This window comes from Rhinolophus sinicus, linkage group LG16 (assembly GCF_036562045.2).
Source record: "Rhinolophus sinicus isolate RSC01 linkage group LG16, ASM3656204v1, whole genome shotgun sequence".
Lineage (NCBI taxonomy): Eukaryota > Metazoa > Chordata > Mammalia > Chiroptera > Rhinolophidae > Rhinolophus > Rhinolophus sinicus.
In genome coordinates this window covers 37,792,570-37,815,176 of record NC_133765.1, presented here as the reverse complement: position 1 = coordinate 37,815,176, position 22,607 = coordinate 37,792,570, and the positions used below count along the sequence as shown (strand labels likewise).

At 48.2% G+C, this 22,607-nt stretch overlaps 1 protein-coding gene across 1 annotated transcript in view; it reads left to right on the top strand.

The window, feature by feature from the left end:
* The window catches only part of TMEM132D (transmembrane protein 132D), a 412,457-nt gene that overhangs the window by 107,870 nt on the left and 281,980 nt on the right, over positions 1–22,607 (top strand). Inside the window, exon 2 of the mRNA XM_074321404.1 lies at positions 9,590–10,478. Within this exon, the coding sequence (XP_074177505.1) occupies positions 9,590–10,478 (889 nt within the window). The remainder of the gene's footprint in view (positions 1–9,589; positions 10,479–22,607) is intronic.

Sequence of the window (22,607 nt, the reverse complement as noted above, 5' to 3'; positions counted from 1 at the left end):
AAGCACGGCAGACTGATGGCAGTAGGTGGGAGAGCCCAGCCCGGTGAGGAGACCCGCCTGGAAGGGTGTGCGCGCTGATGCACCCTGGGGTGGGGTGCCCCGACTGACGGCCACTCACACCCACAGGGATGCACAGTGCGTCCCCCCATTCCCCACAGCCGGGCAGACCCATGCCCCGGATCAAGTGGGGAGACCTTTGGGAACTTCAGGCTGGAGAACCACGTCTCCTGCCTGGAGCCCCTCCCAGTTAGAGTGGCTGGAATGGGCGGTCCCTCCCCTCTCCAGGCAGGACCCTGACCGTGTTCTAGTTTTCATCACAGTGGCATGGAGTGTTTCTGGGCCCCAGGAGGAAAGAGAGTGTGGAGGCCACCTTGTGTTTCCTATCAGATTCAGCGCCGCGCACTACCCGGGTGTCGCCCTCTTGTGGCTGGAATCGTCTGTGCACAGGACAGGCCTGCGTGTGGACGTGTGGTTGGTACAGCAGGTGACCAGGACCATTGCGGAGCCATTTCCACGTTTTATTTTAATTTACACTATTGTTGTCGTTAGTCTGACAACACCATTCAGGTGTGCAGTGCTCTTAGGAAACCAGGTCTGTAAATAGTGGTGAATTGCGTGTCTTGTGTGGATCCGGCCCACACTGAGGGTGGCCCCAAAACTTAGTTCCATTGCAACAGTGACCGTATTCTTGGTTATGGATCCTTTATGGCCCATTTGACTCTGTTTCTTTCTCTTTTTTTTGGTGGGATAAGAAGCTTAGACTACTGGTTATCAAGTTTTTATTGGCAAATTCCAGGTAATGAATAGCTTTGAAGGAGGCAGTAAACAAACGAACGAACAAGGAAGCCACGAAAGTCCTATTTCATAAAGACTCACATGCGTTTAGAAGCAGATAGATCCCTTGTCAGGGTGAAATAAACTTGTCACCCAGAAGCTCACCATTGAACCCAAGTGGTGGTGGGTACTGTTTTAGGCAAATACTCCTCTCAGGAGCCTGGGGCTCTCACATAAGCACTTTCTGGTGGAGTAGAACATTTACTGAATCTTTTTCAAAGCATCCCAGCTACCTGGTGTTGACAGAATTCAGTGCTTTCAAAAGCACTTTCCTTATGGGAAACACTAAGTTTCATGAGGCTCAGAGAAACGTGCCCTCAATGAATAAGTGTCTGACGGTAAAAATAAATAACGAAGGTTTTCCCTACATCTGTCATTCCTGGGGACTCAGAACTTTGTAAGAGGACGCACTGAAAATCACCTACTTTCTAACAGTGTTGACAGTCATCGTGTAGCTCTAGTCTTAATATATATACTATATATACACTTGAGCCTTTTTCATTCTGAGAAATGTATTTTTCTATTACTGAATTGAACTGGATCTAACAGTTTTTCACTCCTTCCTTCCTTCCTTCCTTCCTTCCTTCCTTCCTTCCTTCATCTTGAGTATGTAGGCAGCTTTTGGTGGGTTTTTCTCTAGGATGGCCAGATTGCCAGTTCTGAAAATCGTCATATTAATAATATACTAGCTGACATGGGTCGAACATGGACATGGAATAACTCATGTAAGTCTCTCAACAGTGCTCCGAGGCGCATAGAGTTGGGTTATTATCCTCATTTTGCAGATGAAGAACAGGAGAAGAAGGCAGATTAAATGACTTGCCGAAGTCTCACCGCGAGCAAGAGGGAAGCTTGCGGGTGGTTGTCATTGTTCTAAAACCTGGCCGCCTGACCCACAACCCGCTTTCTTCACTACCCGCTTTACCGCCAGGTTTCATTTTCTTTTTTAACATGGTAGCAAGTGAATTAATTATTGGCCATTTATGCCCCGTTTTATTAAAAGGACATAAATTAAGAGGAAAACAGATGAGGAGTTTGTTGGGGGCATGGTGGTGTCTCTAACTCATAGTTATCCACAGAGATGCCTAGAAGGGAAAGTGCTTCTTCTCTCTAATTAGGAGTTTTGTAATAAATCAGTTTCCATTTTACTGTGAAGCCAGCATTCCGGAGGTGAAGGCTGCTCATTCTGGAAGCAGACAGAGCTCGCTTCAAACCCAGGCTTGACCACTTTGTCACCATGAGCCAACTGTCTTGATTCTCTCAGCCTTAATTTTCTTACCTGCTGAGTGCGGATAATAAACTACTTGCCTTCAAACTATGGTGAACACCTAACAATATAATAAATCAAAAGTGCCTGACACTTGGCAAAAACACAATAAATATCATTCCCCCCCCCTCAATTTTCCTGTAAAACACCTTTATATGGAAACCCATTTCCAAAGAAAGCAAATGCAGAAATGTGAAGCCACAGTAGCTCATTTCTTTTCAGCACTGAGTAGTATTCCATTGTCTGAATGGACCACAGTTTATTTCTCCGTCACCTACTGACAGATCTCTTGGTGGTTTCCCAGTTTTGGTGATTATGGATACAGCTGCTTTAAACATCCCTGTGCAGGTTTTTGTGTGGACATAAATTTTCAACTCCTTTCAATAAATACCAAGGAGTGTGATTACTGGATCGTTTGTTAAGAGTATGTTTAGTTTTATAAGAAACCACAAAACTGTCTTTGAAAGTGGCTGCGCCATTTTGCATTCCTGCCAGCAATGAATGAGAGTTCCTGTTGCTCTACATACTCGCCAGCATTTGGTGTTGTCCGTGTTTTGGATTTTGGCTATTTTAATAGGACTGCAGTGGTTCAATATACTTTTCATTGGATATTTAGTTTGTTTCTAATTTTTTAACTTTAACCCTGACACTACACTGAACATTTTTATAATATCAACTTTCCTTATTTTTTCATATCTAGAATAGATTGCGAGGCATGCAATGAGTGAGGCAGAGAGAAGAGGGTCCCACACTTCTCTTAGATATTGTCAAATCAGCTCCTGTGAAACAGCACTCTGGACAGCATTGTTCGCTGTGGTTTAGTAAACTCTTTGTCAGGTCTGTAAAAAAAATTTGTCATGTTGAGTGTGGCATGACTTTTGTCTCTATTTTCAGAATATGGGCGTAACAGACACTGAGCTAGCTCCCACCTAGGAGGGTCTTCCACACTCACTTGTCTGGAAGGTCAGTTCCAATTGTGCCTTCGCCAACCTGGATGGCGTTTCAACATATTACCCATGACTGGCATGGCTGCATACACACATAAGAACATACATACATACACACATATGTGGCATACACACATATGGTGTCTTAAATTATAAAACAGGAGTGGAGGTTCTCAGGTAGCAGTGATTTTGTTTTCCGACTAGCGTTGCCTGATACAGCACATTAAATTCCAGAATGTCCGGTTAAATTTGATTTTCAGATAAACCACGCATGCCCCATGCAATATTTGGGACATACTTTGGCTTAGAAAAGAATTCATTGTTATGCTGAAATGCAGATTTAAATGGGTGCCCTGTGTTTATCTGGCCGCTCGCCCCAGAGGGGCGTTTGGTTATCTCCGGAGACATTAGCAGTCGTCACACTTGGCAGGGGACTTCTGCTGGCATCTAGTGGGTTGAGGTCAGGGATGCTGATAAATATTCAACAGTGCACAAAACCTCCTGCAACAAAGAGCTGTCCTCAGTCATCCTGGGCTGAGATTCCTCATGGGACTGTCTGTTTTTCCATTTAATTTCCAGCTTTTGCGTTTAGCTAGTGAAATGTACAGACTCCCAAGGACTCCCCGTGACTAATCTATGTGGGAACGTGGGACTGTCCTCAGCCTCCCTGTGTCAGGTCTTCATCTTGCTTGGCTGGCTGCCTGACTTTCAATCCTCTAACCCTGCCTTCTTCACGGCACTGACTCAGGCATGAAATTGCATCACGTGGGCTCCTGTCCTTCCTTGTGCTTCAGTCTGTCCCCCTCAGCAGGATGTCACCTTCACGAGGAGGGGGATCTTGTGTGTCCTGTTGAATCCGGTCTCCCAGCACCGAGGACAGTGCCTGGCGCCCATCTCCGTGCCAGCATGACACAATGACTAGATAAAGGCAGACGTGCCTCTCGTCGTGAAGGTAACCGCACAGCCTCTGAACAAACACATTTCTCATCACAAGTGATTCTTGAGGCTGGAGCGCTTCTCGCACTGAAAGCAACACAGAGGGCGGCTGCATTTGCCACCGTGGGCGTCACGCTCCTTCAGGAAGAAGCTGCAGTAAAATACCACTTTCCTGAATCATTCAACATATGAAAATGTGCCTGAGAAATGGAGGCAGAGTCCCTTCTGATCTCTCTGAATCGACTTCTGTATTTTAGCCGCAAACTGCAAGCAATGTGTGTGGAGGAAGGAGCCTGTCCCCACCTTGGGGCCTTCCTCTTACATTCCAAGTGCAGTGTGGGGGGACGGAGGGGGTGCAGTTCTTCTCCAGGTCCCCTAAAAGTGTCCCTTTATTGACACAGATCCCAAAGAGTGTGTGTGTTTCTCTGGAGCTAACGTTCGTCACTTACAGAATACATACATACATAAAGAACACACATGGAGCCCCCCAGTGTGCCCAGCTCTGTGCGTGATCCTGGGGCCATCTCGCGTGTCATCATCACGTTTGCAGCAGTGGCGTGTTCTTGAAGCCCCCCGCCTGTAACTGGTACAGCTGGTGTAGACACATCACCACAAAGGACCTACTTCAGTGTCCGCCTAAGCAATAATGACCATGGACCGTGGGCTTTGGGGGTGAGTGGCATTGCTTGCCAGATTCATTAAGAGAGCTGCCCGGCCAATCACAATGTAAACAAAGCATTTTTCTGTGTACCCCTGGTGACCGGCAAGCACTGGCACTCACACCACATTCTGGGTAAAACGTGTCGTAACTTGGACAATGAGCAGAACAGGACTGAGTCCTTGAGTCTCCCCTTAAGAGTCCCATTGCTTAGTGGGGGAGGAGCAGACGGCCTGCTGGGTTTGTCTTGTCCCTGCCACTTGTGTGACTTCAGGCAAGCCACTTACCCACTCTGCGTCGCAGCCCCAAACACATGGGGTTGCCAGGAGTACAACGTTCACTCGTTGGTCTAGTGCAGAGAACAGCGGGGGGAGCAAAGGGAATGTGATTATTAAATAAAGAATTTGGTGGGGAAATAAGGTCCCTGACCCACGCTGCCGAGCAGAAGCTGCGACAGACACAAGGAGAAAGACAGAACCTAAACCCTGCCTAGGCGTGGAGGGCCCATTGGCTGGGGTGAATGGGGGGGTCTTCTTAGGTGTATAGGCCCTAAAGGGAATGTTCTAGAACAGAGGGCAATTTTCCTGCCAGAGATTTGCTTTGGGGGCATGGGCATTACAGCACAGAGTGAGGAAGCAGCAGAGGAGGGGACACAGGCTGTGTTTGGTGAGTGACCAGTGGCTCGGTCTGCTCCACACTCAGGTGACTTGCTCAGCCTTCACTTGTGGACACCTCCGGGGAGTCCCCCCGGGCTGACTGGGCTTTGTTTCTATGACACCATGCTTAGGGGTGCCAGATTCAATCACTAATACCGGGTGCCCTGGTACAGTCAAATTTCAGATAAACAACAAATGTACTTTTTGTTTTTATTGTGACCGTGCCCCATGCACTGTTTCTGTTTATTGGGAATGCAAGCACGGTGGGTGCCTGTGTTTTATCTGGCAGCCCAGGGGGCATTTTCTGCGTGCAGTGTCTGCGTCCCACAATGTCGCAGGAATTGTCCCCGCCATGGGACACAGATGTTGTACCTGCTAGCACAGTCCCTTAGTTATTGCTTTTGGGTCCGCTCAGGGGAAGACTGAAAGGTCTGTCCTCAAATTCCCATTTCCCCCCTATTCCTTAAAAGTAGTATTTAGGGATAAATTATCTTTTCAAAAATGTTTAAATTAATATAAATTGTCTCCGGGGCCATGGGGGTCCTTAAAGATATCAACATGCCATTTCCTGCAAATAAGTGTTGAAAGCCATGGCGCCCAAATCAAATGTGATACGTTTTTTCTTAATGGGTCATTAACTGAGATTTATTGCACACAGCTTCTTTCTTACTTGACACCTTCCCCGTTGGTAAGTGGAATGGCCGTTCTCAGATTAGAATAGTCACCCCTTTGGGAATTTGAGGACGATGGGTTTACTTCTTAGCCCATTCTGTGCATTGTGACAAATATTGGCACTACTTTTGTCATTTTGTTAAGGAAAAAAAAAGCAAAGAACACTGGCTTGAGGTCAACTTGGAACATTTTTAAGAAATCAACATTTAGGTCAGATACCAAGCAAAGGGACACACAGGCCAGTTGCGGAATAAAGGTCAGAAATGACTTCGAATGTGACCCCCTGTTGCTTCCGGAATTAACTCAGAGGACCCCGGGCCATTGCCCTTACAAGATGTAATTGGTTGAATAATTGTGTTTGAAGTAGTAACACTCAGACTGCAGGTGTCAGGATTGATGTGTAACTACCTGTAACTTGGGAACTTGGTTTTGGCTGTTTCTGGAATGAATGACAAGCTGATGTGATGACAACTGAAGGTAATTGCTGCCAAGATGCGTTTTTAAGAACCGGGGGACACTGTGTCACTGACGTTGGTCTTTCAAGGGATCCTGTTCCACAGAGAGGCTCCTGTTTTAGTTCCAAGTCACTCAGATCCCATGGGGCTCTTAGAACCCTGGATACAAAGATCCAGGGTTCTAATTATGCAGTGACAGCAGCAGAGAAGACAGCATAAAATCCTAATGTAAAAATATAATCTGCTTTGTAATAGATGAAAAGTGTTATTCATGCGTAGATTCATTTGCTCACGCATTGATCAAATATTTGCTGAGTACTGAGTGTTTGCCAGGCGCACTCCTAAGGACGGTGATTAAAATGGAGCAAAGGTCCCTATGGCGCCTCTGCTCATTTGCACAGAAGGCACTGGAGCACAAAGAGACCCATACCCGGGCATGCAGTCCAGTGATGGCAAGCGTGGGATGTAGGGAAGGGCACCGATGGACCATGCAGCCAGAGTCGTTCCGTCACAGGAAGCGCAGGGCGGGGGAGGCGGGACCCAGTGAAGGGACACTCGAGAAAGCTTCCATCCAGAACACGAGCACACAATTCAGTGCCAATTCTTTAGGCTTTCAGTAAAACTCACATGCGGCAATACAAACTTACAGAAAACATCAATCCTGAGTGATTTCCAGAAAGGCTTCAAGATATAATCCTGTTAAGGAACCAAGTCTCTGGCGGTATCTACCATATCCCGATTTTTGGAAATAAGGTTCCCGATTGGGAGGTTGAACCACGTCACGTTGCAGTGTGGGTCAGTTGGAACGGCTCAAGCCCCGGCAGTCGCAAAGGTTCAGGCCCGCGCAAGCCCTGATGGCCGAGGTGGGGCCCAGTGTGCCCTGGGGCTGGTGGTGCCCTTGCCCTGAGAGGGTTCTTCACTCTGGACCGTCCATAAGCTCATGTCGAATGCACGTGTCTGACTGGCTCCTTGTCCACAAGTGTCACGGAAAGACACGTAGCTCCCTGACTGTTAGAACTAGACGTGGGCTTGGGCCCTGCAGTCAGCACCTCATTCTACGGACCAGCCCACGAGGGGCAGAGCGGTTCAGCGGCTGGCTTCTGTCTCTTGAGCTCCGTGCAGCAAACCATGGACAGGGCCCCTTTGTCTGAGCCCTTGGCTTTCTCTGCTCACGACAATTGCTCAGAGGACTGCAGACTCAGGGGAGCATTGTGCCTTGGAAAAAGCTTCCCGCGGCCTTTGAAACCGGCTGCCATGAGTGTCAGGGCCTGAGGTGCGTGTGGGGCAGAATGGACAGGAGTGATGACACGTCCTGACAGGAAGGGCTCCCCTATAACGTGTGGCATTGCCTAGTCAGTGTTCCCCGGGCCAGTAATTGCCATTGCTAACACCCATTAAATTGGTACTTGAATTATGTAATTTCTGTGTCTGTGTTTTTCTAACAGAATAGAAGGCACACTGTCAAAATAACGTTTTGGACTTTTTTTTTCCCTCCGAGGGAAGGATCTATTTCATAAGGAAAAAAAGCAGGATGCTTTTGGTACACTGGTGCCATCACAGCTTCCACAGAGGATGTGATGGGATGGAAGTGAAGTGCTCGCCTCGATTCCTCGGTTCCAGGGACTGGGGGTGTGTGCCTTCCACACGTGCACCTGGCATGATGGATGAGGTCCAGTCACCTCGTCGGAGTCTGGAGGGCTCCAGCCAGCACATCCTCCCAGCGTGTCCTGCCTTGTCTCTCAGCTTAACCCTGAGGGGGGGTGTGATGTCCAGTGATTTATGACTGTCCATCTTGATTCAACTCTGCCCCGCGTCCTCCCTCATTTCCTAGTGGCCCATGTGGCCTAACGTGTAGCGTGTGTAATGGGTGGAATGTGGACACAGCCACACGCCACCTGCTGAGGGAGCCACTACCCTTTTCCAGCTCAGCCTGCCTGGTTGCGTCCATGCGAACGCCCCTCTCTGTTTGATGCTCCACGTCCTTAACAGCTTTCCAACCTTTGGTGACCTCTCCTTTTCACAAAGACAGATCGAGTCTTAGCCATGCCTCCATAACCCCCCAAGGACACATGACCACCAGTTGAAATTTCAAAACATTATTCTGTTTGGATATTATTTATTTGCATGCTCAACTTCTACGCATGGCAGATAATACTGGTTTTCCACTGACATTAGTGGTGTTAGATTTTGTAAAACAAATACCAGGGATGACAAAAAAAAATGTATAAAGTAGACACTTTGGTCAACGTTGCTCAAGCAGTAGTTCGCCGTCACCAGAAGTGTCTGGATGCAGATGGGAACCACATGGGGCACCTCTTGTGATTGCAGACGTCACACGTGACTTGTAGTCATTCTTTTGTTATTGCTATATACTGAGTATTACAATTTTAACAGGTTTTCATTTTTTAAAATGTGTATACACTTTTTTGGCACCTTCTGTATCTACAGTCATAGGTCATTAGGCGATTTCATCACTGTGTGAACATCACAGAGTGCACTTCACAGAAACCTCGAGGTACAGCTGCCGCAACGTGCGAGCCGGGCCTCACGAGCCTGGCAGCCCAGTGCAGACCTGCACCAGCAGCTCCTCAAACACCTCTTGTTGTAGCTGAGCCCTGAGAGCTGGCCTTTCCTCTTGTTTGGACCCCAAGAAAAGCAGAACCTCAGGCCTGGGTAATGAAGTTTCTTCTTCCAAGTTTCCCAATGGTTGTCACTGAAGGGCGTCTCATAATTGTACTAAGAACCACCATGGTCGGCCCAGTTGTCACATGATGTAGAAAGGGGAGCGGCCTGCAGGCAGCTCACCTGGGCAGGTGCGTGCCGCTGGCATGTCTAGCAGATTGCATCCCTGCGTGGCAAGGCTGAGCGCGTGCAGAGCAGTGATGCTTTGCGCTATGACGTTTGCTGTCGGACGTTACGACCTGACCACATGACGCCATTACGCGGGCTGCACCCTCACCAGGCGCCAGCCGTGTTTCAGCCCCACTAGCGGTGTGGGCCACGGCCTCCTGTCCCGTGGATTGTTGACCGACCATAATGAGAAGTGAGGGACGTCAGGACGCCGTGTGGAGACAGGGCTGGCCTCTGGGCGGCGCGGGGCAGGCGGGCATCCGGGGTCCGCGCGTGGGGACAGTTGGTAACCGCTGCTCCGATTGCTCCCACAGTGACGCAGAGCCGCGGCGCCCTGGAGAGCATCCAGCGCTTCTCCCTGCTGCCTACCTACCTGCCCGTGACCTACCGCGTCCAGCACGCCGACGTGTCCTTCTTCCTGAAGGAGGCCAACCAGGACGTCATGCGCAACTCCAGCCTGCAGTCGCGCGTGGAGTCCTTCCTGGTCTACAAGGCCCAGCGGCCGCCTGTGCTCAACGCCAGCTATGGGCCCTTCTCCGCGCAGCAGGCGCTGGGCCGGGACCTCCTGCTGCCCGCCAGCCCCTTCGGCTTCCCCGGCCAGTTTGCCCTCAACTGGAAGCTGAAGGCCCACATCCTGCGGGACCGCGTCTACCCGGGCCGGCCCACCGTGCAGGTTCTGTTCCACGTCGTGGGCCGAGACTGGGCCGAGCGCAGCCCCGGGGAGCAGCTGCCCTGCCTGCGGGTGTTCGCCTTCCGGGAGACCCGGGAGGTGCGGGGCGGCTGCCGGCTGCGGGGGGACCTGGGGCTGTGCGTGGCGCAGCTGCAGCTGCTGTCCAGCTGGTTCAGCGCCCCCGCCGTGCTGGCCGGGAGGAAGAGGCCGGCGGAGCCCGCGGAGGGCAGCGCGGTGGAGCTGTACTACGCGGTGCACGCGGGGGACGAGCGCGGGGACTGTGCCCGGGGGCCCACGCTGACAAGTGGCGGCACCGGGCCCGGCCGCAGCGACGTGGACGAGTCGGGCCCTCCCTTGCAGAGGATCGGGACGGTGTTTCTGTACCAGGCGCACAGCCGACCTCCGCTGAGGGAGCTGCGTTTGGACGGCAACGTGGCGGTGCACTACCTGCCGCAGACGGCGCGGCTCGGCGACGTGCTCAGCTTCCCCGTGTCCGTCTCCAGAAACTGCACGGAGGATCGGTTCACGCTGAGGTGAGTGAGTGCGGAATGGGCACCTGTGGCAGCGCGCAGGCAGGCGAGGTGGGCTCCTGAGACACCCCCGTGTGGTCTGAAAAGCTGTGTGCAAGCGGGTTCTCCGTGTCACAACCTCCATGCTCGCGGCGACATGGAGAGACCCGGTTACCTATTTGGTGGCAAAGATACTCTTAGTAATCTATCTAGGCCGGCGCAGATCAGCCGGGACAGGGAGACGCCGGCCTTACTCCTTGTGCGCAGCGTGGGCATCCACACCGCATGTCAGGAGTGCGCAGGTGGTCAGACAGGAGCCCTGGGAAAATCGGGGAGTTAAATGGCTGCAGCTGAAGTGAGACTGCAGCCGAGACTGCAGCAGGTGTCAGGGATCCAGGACGTGGCCTTGGCAAGTCCAAGTGTGTTCCAAACACGTGAGTTCCAAGTCTGATGTGAAACCAACCTCAGAGTTCGGGTTGTGGTTCTCTCTGGAAAGAGCACTGCGTGTTCCCAGGATGAAAGAACGTGATGTGTGAAGAATGTGCAGTAGAATTTGTTAAGTATCGTATGTAAGACTATGCCGCACACAAGCCCTTTGGAAGCAGTAGTGTGCGCTTCAGAAAAGTATATGGGTTCGTTTCCTCTTTGGCATATAACACGCAAGACGTGCCCTTTGCCTTGGCGAGACTGGATTTTCATTACATCGTTTCTTCTTGTTTGTTTCAAGCACAGACAAGTTTGATTGTAACAGCGGGTTGGCCTAAGTGTTTTGGGTCACTACACACGGCCTAGCGTTGTGACACAGCTCAGCAACGTGGTCTGAAGCTGCCATGTGATACAGTTTGTGTTGTGACCCTTGACAATGGAAGTGCTGTGGTACATGACACGTTGTCTATGTGGGTATAAGAGTTCGCCCAATAATGATTTGTTCTCTCGTCCCGCTCCGTCCGGATGTAGCAGCTCTTTCTTCCTTTATTTCTTTCAGCTCTTGTTGAGGGCGGGTGAGTTTAGGAAAGGAATCATTCTTTTACTCATGTGCTTTACCCTTTGCAGTCTGTTGATTGTGACCTAGTGACAGGGGTTGTCCCTTCATCTCAGTCTAATGATTGAACTTGGCTAATTCTTGGCAGCTGTAGCCTTTGGTTTGGACTGAGAGCATCTGCAGACAGAGCCCAGCGATTCAGGCGCGTAAACACATCTGTGGCCTGAGGTCTCGTTCGCTGTCCCTCTGTCCTTTGGAGCTCAGACCCGAGTCGGCTGGTCAGAGGCCCTTGGCATGGGCCAGCAGCTTTGGGCTTTGAGTTTCCTGGTCCAGCGGTCTTACGTCATAATCCTGTGCAGGTGGCTGCTTACAGGCAGGAATGTTTTGCTGCTCGAAACTACAGGTTTTGAATCAAGGGAGCGTTATTCTCACATGAGTTCACGCTCTCTGCCATCCTTTCTGTTTCCCAACTCTAGGTTGTCACGTTCCTGGACCCAGGGCTAAAACTCAAAATTTCCTGGGGCCTTAACTCTCCAGGAGGTGATACGTCCAGCTCTTTGGGGCAGCCATTGTACGTGTGGTGTTAGTCTTCACAGGAAGCCTGAATGTGGTGACCACCAACTGCGTGCTGCAAACGTCCAGCAGAGTCCTGTGCGTGGCTCTGCCATCGGCAAGCTGTGACCAGGCTTCGCTGAGCTGTGTAATCTGAGGGGTCCCAATCTTTGCAAATTCACAAACACGCACAGATGAGGCCGCTGGATGTGGTAGCTCTGCTTGTAAGTCAAAGGGTCGAACATTTTGAATGTATAGTAAAATTATATTTTGTTCAGAGCCCACCAGTTAGAAATTCGTAAAGAAAAAAACCAGTTTTCCAGTTAAGACAATAGTGAAGCAGATCTTTCATGAGTGAGTGTTTATTTGTTTAATTTGGTAAGGCGGTATGCTTTCTGTCTGTTTCAAAGCTTGCATTAGTAAGGTGCTTGCTGCATACTTAAAATTCTCTAATTACACACAAGTCTTATCTGTTTATGAAAACAGCTGGAGGTAAACCTGGATCTGGCAATGTGATTAGCCTTTAGTCTGAATTCTCATAATTAGAAAATAATAAAACTGTATATCTTTTTTAATGAAGTCAATTTGACACTAATTGAGCATAGCTTCCAAATGTCTGGCACTGGTGTGGGTCTGCTCGATCTGCCATCTGCTGTAATAGAATAACTCCGAAGGGTCAGCCGTGTCTCCTTGGGTACTTGTCTCTGAAATTGAGACTTTTGTTTCTACACTCTCTGTGTTGACAGTGTGACACTGTCCAGAGGTGGGCTCGTGTCTTATAGGTCAGGTGCCAGCAGGATATCCATCCCCACTTGAGGACAGCCAGTGTGGAGAGGGGATCCAATTAAGTGCCACCAACAGGAGGGAGCCTGTCCAATTTGAGGACTGACACCGCAGCTATAACTTGTTCTTTGCTTGTCAAGCGCCTCCTGCCACATCCCCGCTAATTTTGGTGCCTGTGACCTCAGGGTGACAGCACAGCTAACACACAGGTGTGGCTTCCATTCTGGGGGCCAGGTTTTGTTGTGCAAATTATCAGTAAGAGCAGTTTTAAAAATTGCTTTGTGGCTGTATGCATGTGTGTGTGCACACACGTATGTGTTAACCTTTGAGAAGAAAACCCAGATGCAGCTGTTTGTCATTTTATAACTTCTCTCCCGTGGGTTGTGTCTTCCAAAGCAGGCCTCTCCAGAAGGAGAAAGGCAAACGCTTTCATTCCTTAGACATCTAAGGATGCCTTTTAATTTCAGAAAATGTTTTCCTTCAAGTGAACCCGGCAGCGTCCATGGCACACGTGGGCCTTTCTTCCGTGCTCCCACGGCTGTTCGTCTGCCCCCTTTCCTCCCCCACAGAGAGCCTTTTCAGAAGCATCTGGGTCTCTAATCACCTGGTTATGTGTCTGGAGGAAGAAAAGACTGGTCCTCTTTCTTTCATATCCTCCCACCTATTTATTCTCTGTTCCTTTTTCCCATGGAAGGTCGATTTCAAAGGAGTCCAGGTCATTATATCTTGAAGGCGAGGCTGGAGCCAAGTGTTTGCATAGCGTCAACTGGTCAGGGAAGTGAGAAGGTGTGGAACAGGGGCACAGAACTCAGACGAATGGGGCCTTTTCTCCAAGTCAGAGAGACTCTCAAATGGGTTCAATGAATGAATGAATGAATGAATGAATGAATGAATGAGTGAATTGTTGATTACTAACGAATACAAATACTTTGCTGAGGTCTCTGCAGTTTTAAATGCGAAATGCCCATGAATCTGTGGAGCACCTGTGCCTAGCACTGCTCAGAGGGAAGGTCATTTCTGGACAAGGCATTATGACCAAGTAGATATTTTTGCAAAGCTGAGAACTATGAAGCAGAGTAAGAGAGTAAAAGTATTTGACAAAGGGAAAGCTGGCCTATGACTGATGACTCAAAAGATGGTCCTGGAGCTTCGGGAACCCTGCTTTACAGAAGCTTTTCAGCTTATTAGGATCTGATGTGATTGTTTGGGACAAACCCGGAGCTTAATTCACGGGATGATGTGGCCTTTGAACTGCTTGGCCTAGACTAGGATCTCTTTTCACTCGATTTCAGGTGAAATACGCCTCGTGTATTCAATACTATTCTTGGTTCAGGCCGTCAATGCCAGTCTGGCTGATTTAAGAAAAAATAAAGGGTTTGTTGGATGTATACCATGGGTCTCAAGCATTAATAAGAGACACGGTCCCTGGGCTTGGCAGTGGGCAGAGTCTCAGAGAGGGTGGGGGGTGGAGAGAGAGAGAGAGAGAGGCAGCCGCTCCCTCAGCACCTCCTGCACCACCACAGTGAATTCCTGCACGAGTTTCCTCTTCTTGCCGCGCACACAATGTACAGACTGGAGGGGCCCGCGCTGGCTCACCTCCCTCCTCGCTGTCTGCTCCAGGGCCAGGACAGGGGCCCGGGGTGGCTCCCAGACGAGACGTGGGACCTTGGGGTGACCTTTCACTAAGAGCACATCCCACCAAAGGACGTATTATATTTCCCTCAAGAGGAAAACGGGGTGCTGTCAGGGAGAGGATGGTGTTGGGGTCTCCAAACCCACAAATGCCCACGGCCTCTGTGCCTGGGACTGTGTCCCCTCTGTCATCTCGGGGGATTAATGGCATTTTGTGCGATGGGGAATGGAGTGAGAGGTAAACAGAGAAAGGAGGGGGTTCCATCTTTTTGAAATAAACGTTTTATTTTAGAGTAGATTTGGAGTCACAAGAATGTTGTGAGCTCACTACAGGACAGAACCAGCTGCCTCGTGGCTAGTTTTCCTGTCCTAACATCTTACGTTGCACGGTACCTTTGTCACACTTAATGCACCAATATTATTAACTAAAGTCTACACTTGATTCAAATGCCCTTAGTTTTTACCCAAAGCCCCTTCTGTTCAAGACACCACATACATTTAGTCATCATGTCTCCTTAGCGCCTGTTGGTGGTGACCATTTCTCAGACATTTTTTTTTTGTGATGACCTTGAAAGATTTGAGACTGACAGCTCAGATCTTTTGTAGAATGCTTCTCACGTGGGATTTGTCTGATGTTTTCCTCCTGATGAGACTGAAGTGGTGGGCTTGGGGGTGGAAAACCACAGAGGTAAAATACCCTTTTCATCCCCTTATGTGAATGCAGCACAGAACTGTCACTGTTGATGTTTACGGGACCCTGTGGCTGGGGTGGCATTTCTCATTTGTCCTGTGAAGTTGCCTTTTCCTGTTCCCGTAACTGTACCCTGTGGGAGGAAGTGATTTCACACAGTTCACAGTTATGGAGTGGACAATTATATATACTCCACCTCCTGGGGGGGAGGGACATAGCCCCATAAATTATTTGAAATTCTGCAGGTGACACTTGTTTGTTCTCCCTCATTTATCTATTTATATGTTCAACCATTTGTGTATTTCAGTAGGGGCATCTGGATATTTAGTCTACAGTTTGGGTTGTAACCCACTAGATAGGACAGGGTTTCTCAGCCTCACACTGTCGACATCTGGATCGGATCATATTTTGTTCTGGGGGTGTCCTGTGCATTGTCGGATGTTTAGCAGCATTTCTGACCACCAGATGCCCTTAGAAAATCCCCCAGTTGTTAGACTCCAAAATGTACCCAGATATTACCAAATGTTTCCTGGGGGAGAGAAATCACCCCTGCAAGTTGAAAACATTAACCTAGTTTACAGTTATTGGAAAGAAACTATTCATAGAGTGAACTCATCTGTTACACAGAGGAAGGTTCAAAGTTAAGAAGTCATAGATATTCAACAGTATGATGGTGGGACACAATAAGTAAATAGGATGACAACCAGAAAGAGCCTCATGCAAACGGGAGACTGTCTAACAGAATAAATTGCAGATCAGTGAGAAAAATGGCCCTGGGACATTGATGATCGAAAAGAGAAAAAAGAATCAAATCTTTACTCCATTCCCTTTGGAGACATCAATTTCAGATCAATTAGGTATTCAAAAGGGAAAAAAGAAATCAATATAGAAGGAAACACTAAAGGGTATCTTTATACGCTCTGGGAAGAACAGATTTCTTAAACAAGATACCAAAACACTGACCACAGGGGAAAGGTGGTACATTTGACAACATTCTAAAACTAATTACTTTTTTTGAAATCAAAAACTGTAAATTTGGGGAAGGTATTTGTAACATATAAGACCAACAATTAGGATGCAGAATATATTTTTAAAAATGCTTATAATTCAATAAGTCAAAGCAAATAAGTAAATAGAAAAATGGACAAAAATATGACTAGGCCTTTCACAGAAGGAGAAACACAAAGTAGCCAATAAAGATAAGAAAAGATACTCTAGCTCATTAGAAGTGAGAGAAAAACAAATTAAAACCATAATACATTGAAATTTCAATTTTTAGGCAGTCTGATGGTATCAAGAGTTGTTGAGATTGTGGAACAAAGGAAACCCTCATTTATTGGTGGTGGGGGAAAATTGGTACAATTTCTTAGAAAATACTTTGGAATTGCACAGTAATATCAAAGATATGACACACTGTGACCTGGTATTTCCACTTCTGAGGTATATAACCTAGAGAAACCCTTGTGCTTGTTCAGTAGAAGGCACTCAGAAACCTCCACAGCAGCACTGTTTGTAATTGCCCCAAATTAGAAACAACACAGAAACAACCCGAACGACTACTGAGAGGGTAATGGATAAATACATTTGACAATGGAACCCTGTGCATTCATGAAAATGACTCAGTTACAGCCAGATACATTAGTATGAGTATCTGATACCTACATCTCTGAAATGTAATACTACATTTAATTGAAATTTACAGAAAAATACATTTACGTAAAGATAAAAATGTGCATCAAATTAACACTGTTTGTGGATAATCGACATATACATTAATTTAGGTAAAACGATACAAAATAAGGAGTTGAACACACACTTTAGGGTAGTGGGTCTCAGTGGGATTTATGGGGAGGAACACGCAGGGCCTTTAAAGATGCTCAACATATTCTAGTTCTCCATTGGGTGCTAAGTACACAGGGGGGTTTATTCTTGCTTTTTAAAGTGTTCATGTAAGATATATACTCTTTTCTTTAAACCACATCCATCTAATTTCCATCAATGCTTTATATTATATATGCTTGTGTGGCGGGGAGGGGTGGGATACATGCCAGATTTCAAAACGTTTGGTAAGGAAAAGGCAAGTCACTCGTCACTTAACAGGGGAAGAAATTCAGGCTCATGCCTGACTTCTCCACAGTCACATTCAAGGCTATTCAATGCCAGGAGATAATAGAACAATATCTACAAATCACGAAAGGGCTCATTAAAGGAACATTGGTTATTTTACAGTCACATAATAATAGTGTTCACAGAATATGATATAACTGTTCATCAGTTTTCCAAACATTAGGTAAAAAAATGAAGTGAAAAGATGGGATAGGATAGATGGATGGAGAGACAGATAGACATACAGACAGACACAGAGATGGATGGAAAGATAGATAGATGATTGATAGATGATAGATAGATGGGTGGATGGGAAGGTGGGTGGGTGAATGGATGGCTAGGTGGTTAGATAGATATAGAGATAGATACATAGTTACATAGAGAGATGGTTAGGTCTACAGATACATAGTTATCTAGATAGATGGCTATATATAGAGATACATAGTTACATAGTTAGATGGTTAGACATACAGATACAGAGATAATCCCTGAATACATTTGGTAGACTTTAAACTATTCCATCTGGAGTATGATCCCTGCCTTCCCCCATCACCTGGCTTTCATTTGTTTTTGAACAGAACTTACCACTTCCTGAAATGCAGCTGTTTAGGGAATTGGGCTTTGACCATTTTGGTCTCCCCCCTCTGTAAGCTCCATGTGAGCAGGCAGCTTCTGTTTCTCATGGATCCTGAAAACCACAGCACCCAGTGTCTGACGCATACATGGATGTGTGTCTCTGTTGATTGAGCGTTTTGATTAATTTAAAGCCAAAGATCATGACAAATTTCATGGCCCTAAAAGAGTGTCCACGTGTTGGTAGAGCCCAGGTTTGCCGATGTGGAAATGGGACCACCTCTTACCTCTGGCCGTACATCTCAGCCTCTGTGGTTAAGTTTTTGCATCTCTGGTGCTAAGGCAGGTCTCAACCTCAGCACCACTGACACTGTGGACTGGATAATTGTGTGTGTGTGTGTGTGTGTGTGTGCGCGCGTCCTGGCCTCTCCCCACTACTGTGTTTCCCCAAAATAAGACCTAACTGGAAAGTAAACCCTAACATGATTTTTCAGGATGACATCCCCTGAACATAAGCCCTAATGCATCTTTTAGAGCAAAAATTAATATAAGACCCTGTCTTATTTTGGGGGAAACATGGTAGTTACCATTAGCGTCCCTCCCCCTTCAGTTGTGACAACCAGAAATGTTTGCAGGCACTGCAGACATCTTGGGGCCCACATCACCCCCAGCTAAGACCATTATCTTACAGAAACTTTTCCTTCTCACCACAGGATGAAATGTTAGTTGAATTCCATATTTCCTTTCTAACTCACACCGTGGTTTTCAGTGAGGGTTGTATGCAGTTTCTCACAGCTGCTTGGGCTCTTCGTGATTTAAATTCTTCCATAACCTCTCTGTGCTTTCCAGGCAGGTCTCCTTTCTTACTGGTGGCGTTTCTCATTGGCCTGAAGACAGGGATGGTACCCCCTTTCTAGACGCTGTTGAGAGAATAAACCTTCCATCCTGAAAGCAACCAGAATGGCACAGTAATATTGGTTCTGATACAATAAAATGCAGCACCACTGTCTGTATGGGACATTCCCCCGCACATAAAACACACGTAGAGTTTGAGTTCAGTCTGAAAGTACCTCTTAAGCTGGTATGAATTATACAAACCAGAGACTCATTGTGCTACGACGGAGACGATTTATTGGAAGAAGCCTAAAGATGGTTACTTTGGTGACACTAAATACACATTCTTGGCAGAAAATGAAGTTTCTGACATTCTCTATCTGAGTAAAATCTAAGTGCGTGAAAAGCTGCATTTTTTAAAGTGAATTGCTCCGTTCTCTTGGCCAGGAGGGCCAGCGTGTGGGACCGCCGGGGCTTCCCACACAGTGCGCAGGTGCGTGCCCTTTCCAGAACCTTCATCAGCTCTGCAGGGCCTGCAGAACTAGCACCCGATGCCTTTCCCCTTGGTCTGAGGAAGACTTATTTCACTTCTGCTTTTCCACACTCTGACTGCATTACAGCGAAGGAAACTCAGAGGGGCCGGTGTTTCAGACACGTGCAAATGGGGTGGGGCTGGGAGGAGTGATGTACGTCCCCATGTGTCCTCTGCAGGCCCTTGGCAGGCGTGGTCCGTGGGGGCGATGCGGTGACTGCTCATGTCTGAAGTTAGGGCTTTTCACCTGGCAGGCCTCTGCCCCCTTGGGAAAGGGGCACAGCCAGTTTTTACAGCAGGGTTCTCTCCTTTTAGGTGAGATCCATTGTATAGAACAAACTGGCCTATTTCTGCTCTATTAAGCCTTCGAATCAGAAACTGAAGGGCTCGTCAGCCTGGGCGGGAGCAAAGGTTGGGTGTTGGTTGTGCTGGAGAAATAGGACACTGCCTCTGGGCTTAGTAAGCACTGGAAACAGTCCGACCCTAAACGCAGACTGGGAAGCTGTCGGGGTGGTGCTTTGACCGCTTCCTTCTTCCTTCTGGAAGGACGGGAGCATAACTGCAGAGCCGGTTGGTCGGGCTGGACTGAATGAGTCCCAGCATTTTGTCCACCCGGGGTCCTTGGTTTCGGAAGATTCCTTTCAAGCAGCGACGCTTATATGCAGACCAGAGGAAACAAGAGGTGTTATTTTTTTCAAAGTTGAAAAGCATTTTACTGTTGAACTTTCCACCCATGTGCGGAAGTGGCAAGAATGGATCCCGGTCCCGTGCAGCAGACACCACCACTCTCCACGCGTGTGGCCCCTCCCTCTCCCCAACACGCCTTCACAGTCGGTTCTCAGGCAGGTCGCTGAGTGCGCCGAGCCCGCCAGGGAGGCCACAACTGTCCGTGACCTTCTGTAGGCGGCGAGCTGCAGGGACTGAGCATGGACCGTGGCTGGAGGGCCTGACAGGGTCTGACCACAAAAAGAAAGCAGGAGGGAGTTTGGGGGGCAATGAAACTGCTCCATATCTTGTTCATGGCGATGGCTGCCCGAACTCTGCAGGCCTGAGAACTCACACAGCCGTGCAGCGAAACATTCATTTTCATACATGTACGTGTATGTACACGTGTGTGTAGCTTGCATGGTTAATGGATTCGTAAAATTGCCCCAACTTACAAACTATCATTTGTTTCAGTAGCTAATACTGGTGCCTTCCCCCGTCCTTTACGCCGTGAACTGCCCTTTTTATCAACACTTCTACTCGGCATTTCATCTCTGTTACTTGGGGTTTCCTACCCTCTGTGCCCTTTCCAGCCGTTGCTATGCTTGTGCTGTAAGCTGTTGTCGTGCGGGGCGGCCTGCGGGGTCTCTGCTCCCGCTCCCCACATAAGAACGCAGGACATGGTGAGGCCAAAAAGGGACACCCACGGAGCCATAGATGGGGGAGTCACACCACTATATTCTTGCTGGCGGCTGGGTTGGAGACACAGGAAGCAGGAGCCACACTGTTTGCAACCCTCACTGCACCACTTGCAGGCTCAGCCACCATTCTCTTGCTAGCCCCCATTTGCTGCTAGCGTAGCCACGGCAGTTATATTAGTGGCCAATGGCTCACTGGTTACAGCTGATGGCCAACTAGCCACAGCTGATGGCCATCAAATCACAGTTGATGGCCATTTACTACCTGAGCCAGCACCTTTCCACATGAGGCCGAGAACCTGGAAACTGCACTTTGGGGCTCTGCCCCCACAGCCGTTTACATACTTAAGTGCCTCCCCCACATCTGATCTCTTCCATAAAGTGTCCCTTACCACTTTAGCTGTTTTCTCATTTCTTACATTCCCACTGCTATCTAACCAATAGTTGACATTCTTTCATTGGCGTATACAGCCAGTATTGTGATTTCCGAGAGTGGGGAGAAAGCCTTCCCTGGCCAGGGTCCTGGCCATATTTACTTCTTCCTACCTTAAAACGCACCCACCCTAATTTATTGGGATGCATATTTTTTTTAATGAACACCCATTTTTAATTTCACATGGGAAACCTGTTGGAAGCTCCCATTGTACCGGTGACTGGAGCACTTGTATTCCATTCCACAAAGTAAGATCACCAGTGAGCTGTGAAGTTGCATCTCTTCCTCCAAGAGTCCCTCAGATGGAAAGGTCCCAGGAGGGTTTTTCCTGGCTGGGAATGTTTGCTTGTCTGCTCTCTTTGCTAGGAATACTATGAAGCAATAGTTTGGTACATTTTCTCATTGTTTGCCTTTTCTTTGTTTGTTTCCTGTCTCTTGCCAAAAGAAGGTTTCAGCATCTCCTCACTCCAGTGAGAGGGGAACATTGGAAAGAGTTCCAAGACTTTTAAACAAATGCTTCCAAATTCTAATTGTTTTCCTTTTGTTTTTGCAAGAAATGGGGAAGAAACACTGTGCAGACTCCTGCCAGATGGCAGTACGCGTGTCTTCCCACCGTGCCCACAGCGCTCGGCCCCGCCGGCTCACACCTAAGCGGAGATTTCTGGTGGTTCTGTGAGAAGGCCCTTCAGCCACTGTTTCAGCCATGTGCCGAAAACAGAAATGTGTTTTATTTCTTTATAAAGTTGGTTCAAGAGAATGAAAAGACAGTGCACTTCATGTGAGAAGAGAGTGACTGAAGGTCTCTGGAGACGCCTCAAATTCAGCCTGGGTGGTTCTCAAGTGCAGAAGGAGGTCATAGAATATGAGTTTGGCAGATGTTTTACCAAAAGTGCTACAACAGATTAGCAGCCGGAAATGTTTACCTACCAGGCACCAAATCTAAATGTACTTGTGTATCTACGATGTTCTTATCACTGCACAAAATACATATACATCATAGGGAAGGTGGTCTGGAATATACATGTGTATAGAAAAATGGTCATTAACTAGTCTGTACCCACAGAGATGCATGTGTCTTAGGAAGAAAGTCTCAGAACCCCCGTGAAACTACCTGTGAGCGACTCAGTGAGTAATGAAGATCTCAGTTGTCCTGTGTTGGGCACGGCCACGATTTTAAGTAGAACATGAAAGTGCAGCATACGTCCGTTTGGACTGGAAGAGCCTGGAAACCCTCTGCCTTCTACTTGGAATTCCCCCGCCTGCCGCGTTTTCTCGCCCTTTCTTCTGTTTCCTCTTGCTCGTTCCCGGCCTCCTGCCTTCCTCGGTGTTTGGTGTGTATCACGCCGCTGCTGGGCCCTGCCTGCTTGCTCTGAGGACTGCACATTGCACTGGTGATACGCGCTCCCCGTGCTTATCTACCTGAACCCCTCTTTGGTTCCTAGTTATTCCTGTAGGCCAGACTTGGGCCAGCTCTTCTTGGGGTGTCACTGCTGTTGTGAGTTGTAGCAGATGGCCACGCCTCAGATGACCCATTCTCCAAGCTGGAGGCACCCCAGGAAAGTGTGAAAGGGGAGACTTCGGGCTTGTTGGTACATACAGAGGCCACCAGTCTTTGCGGGGTGGTGCGTGCTG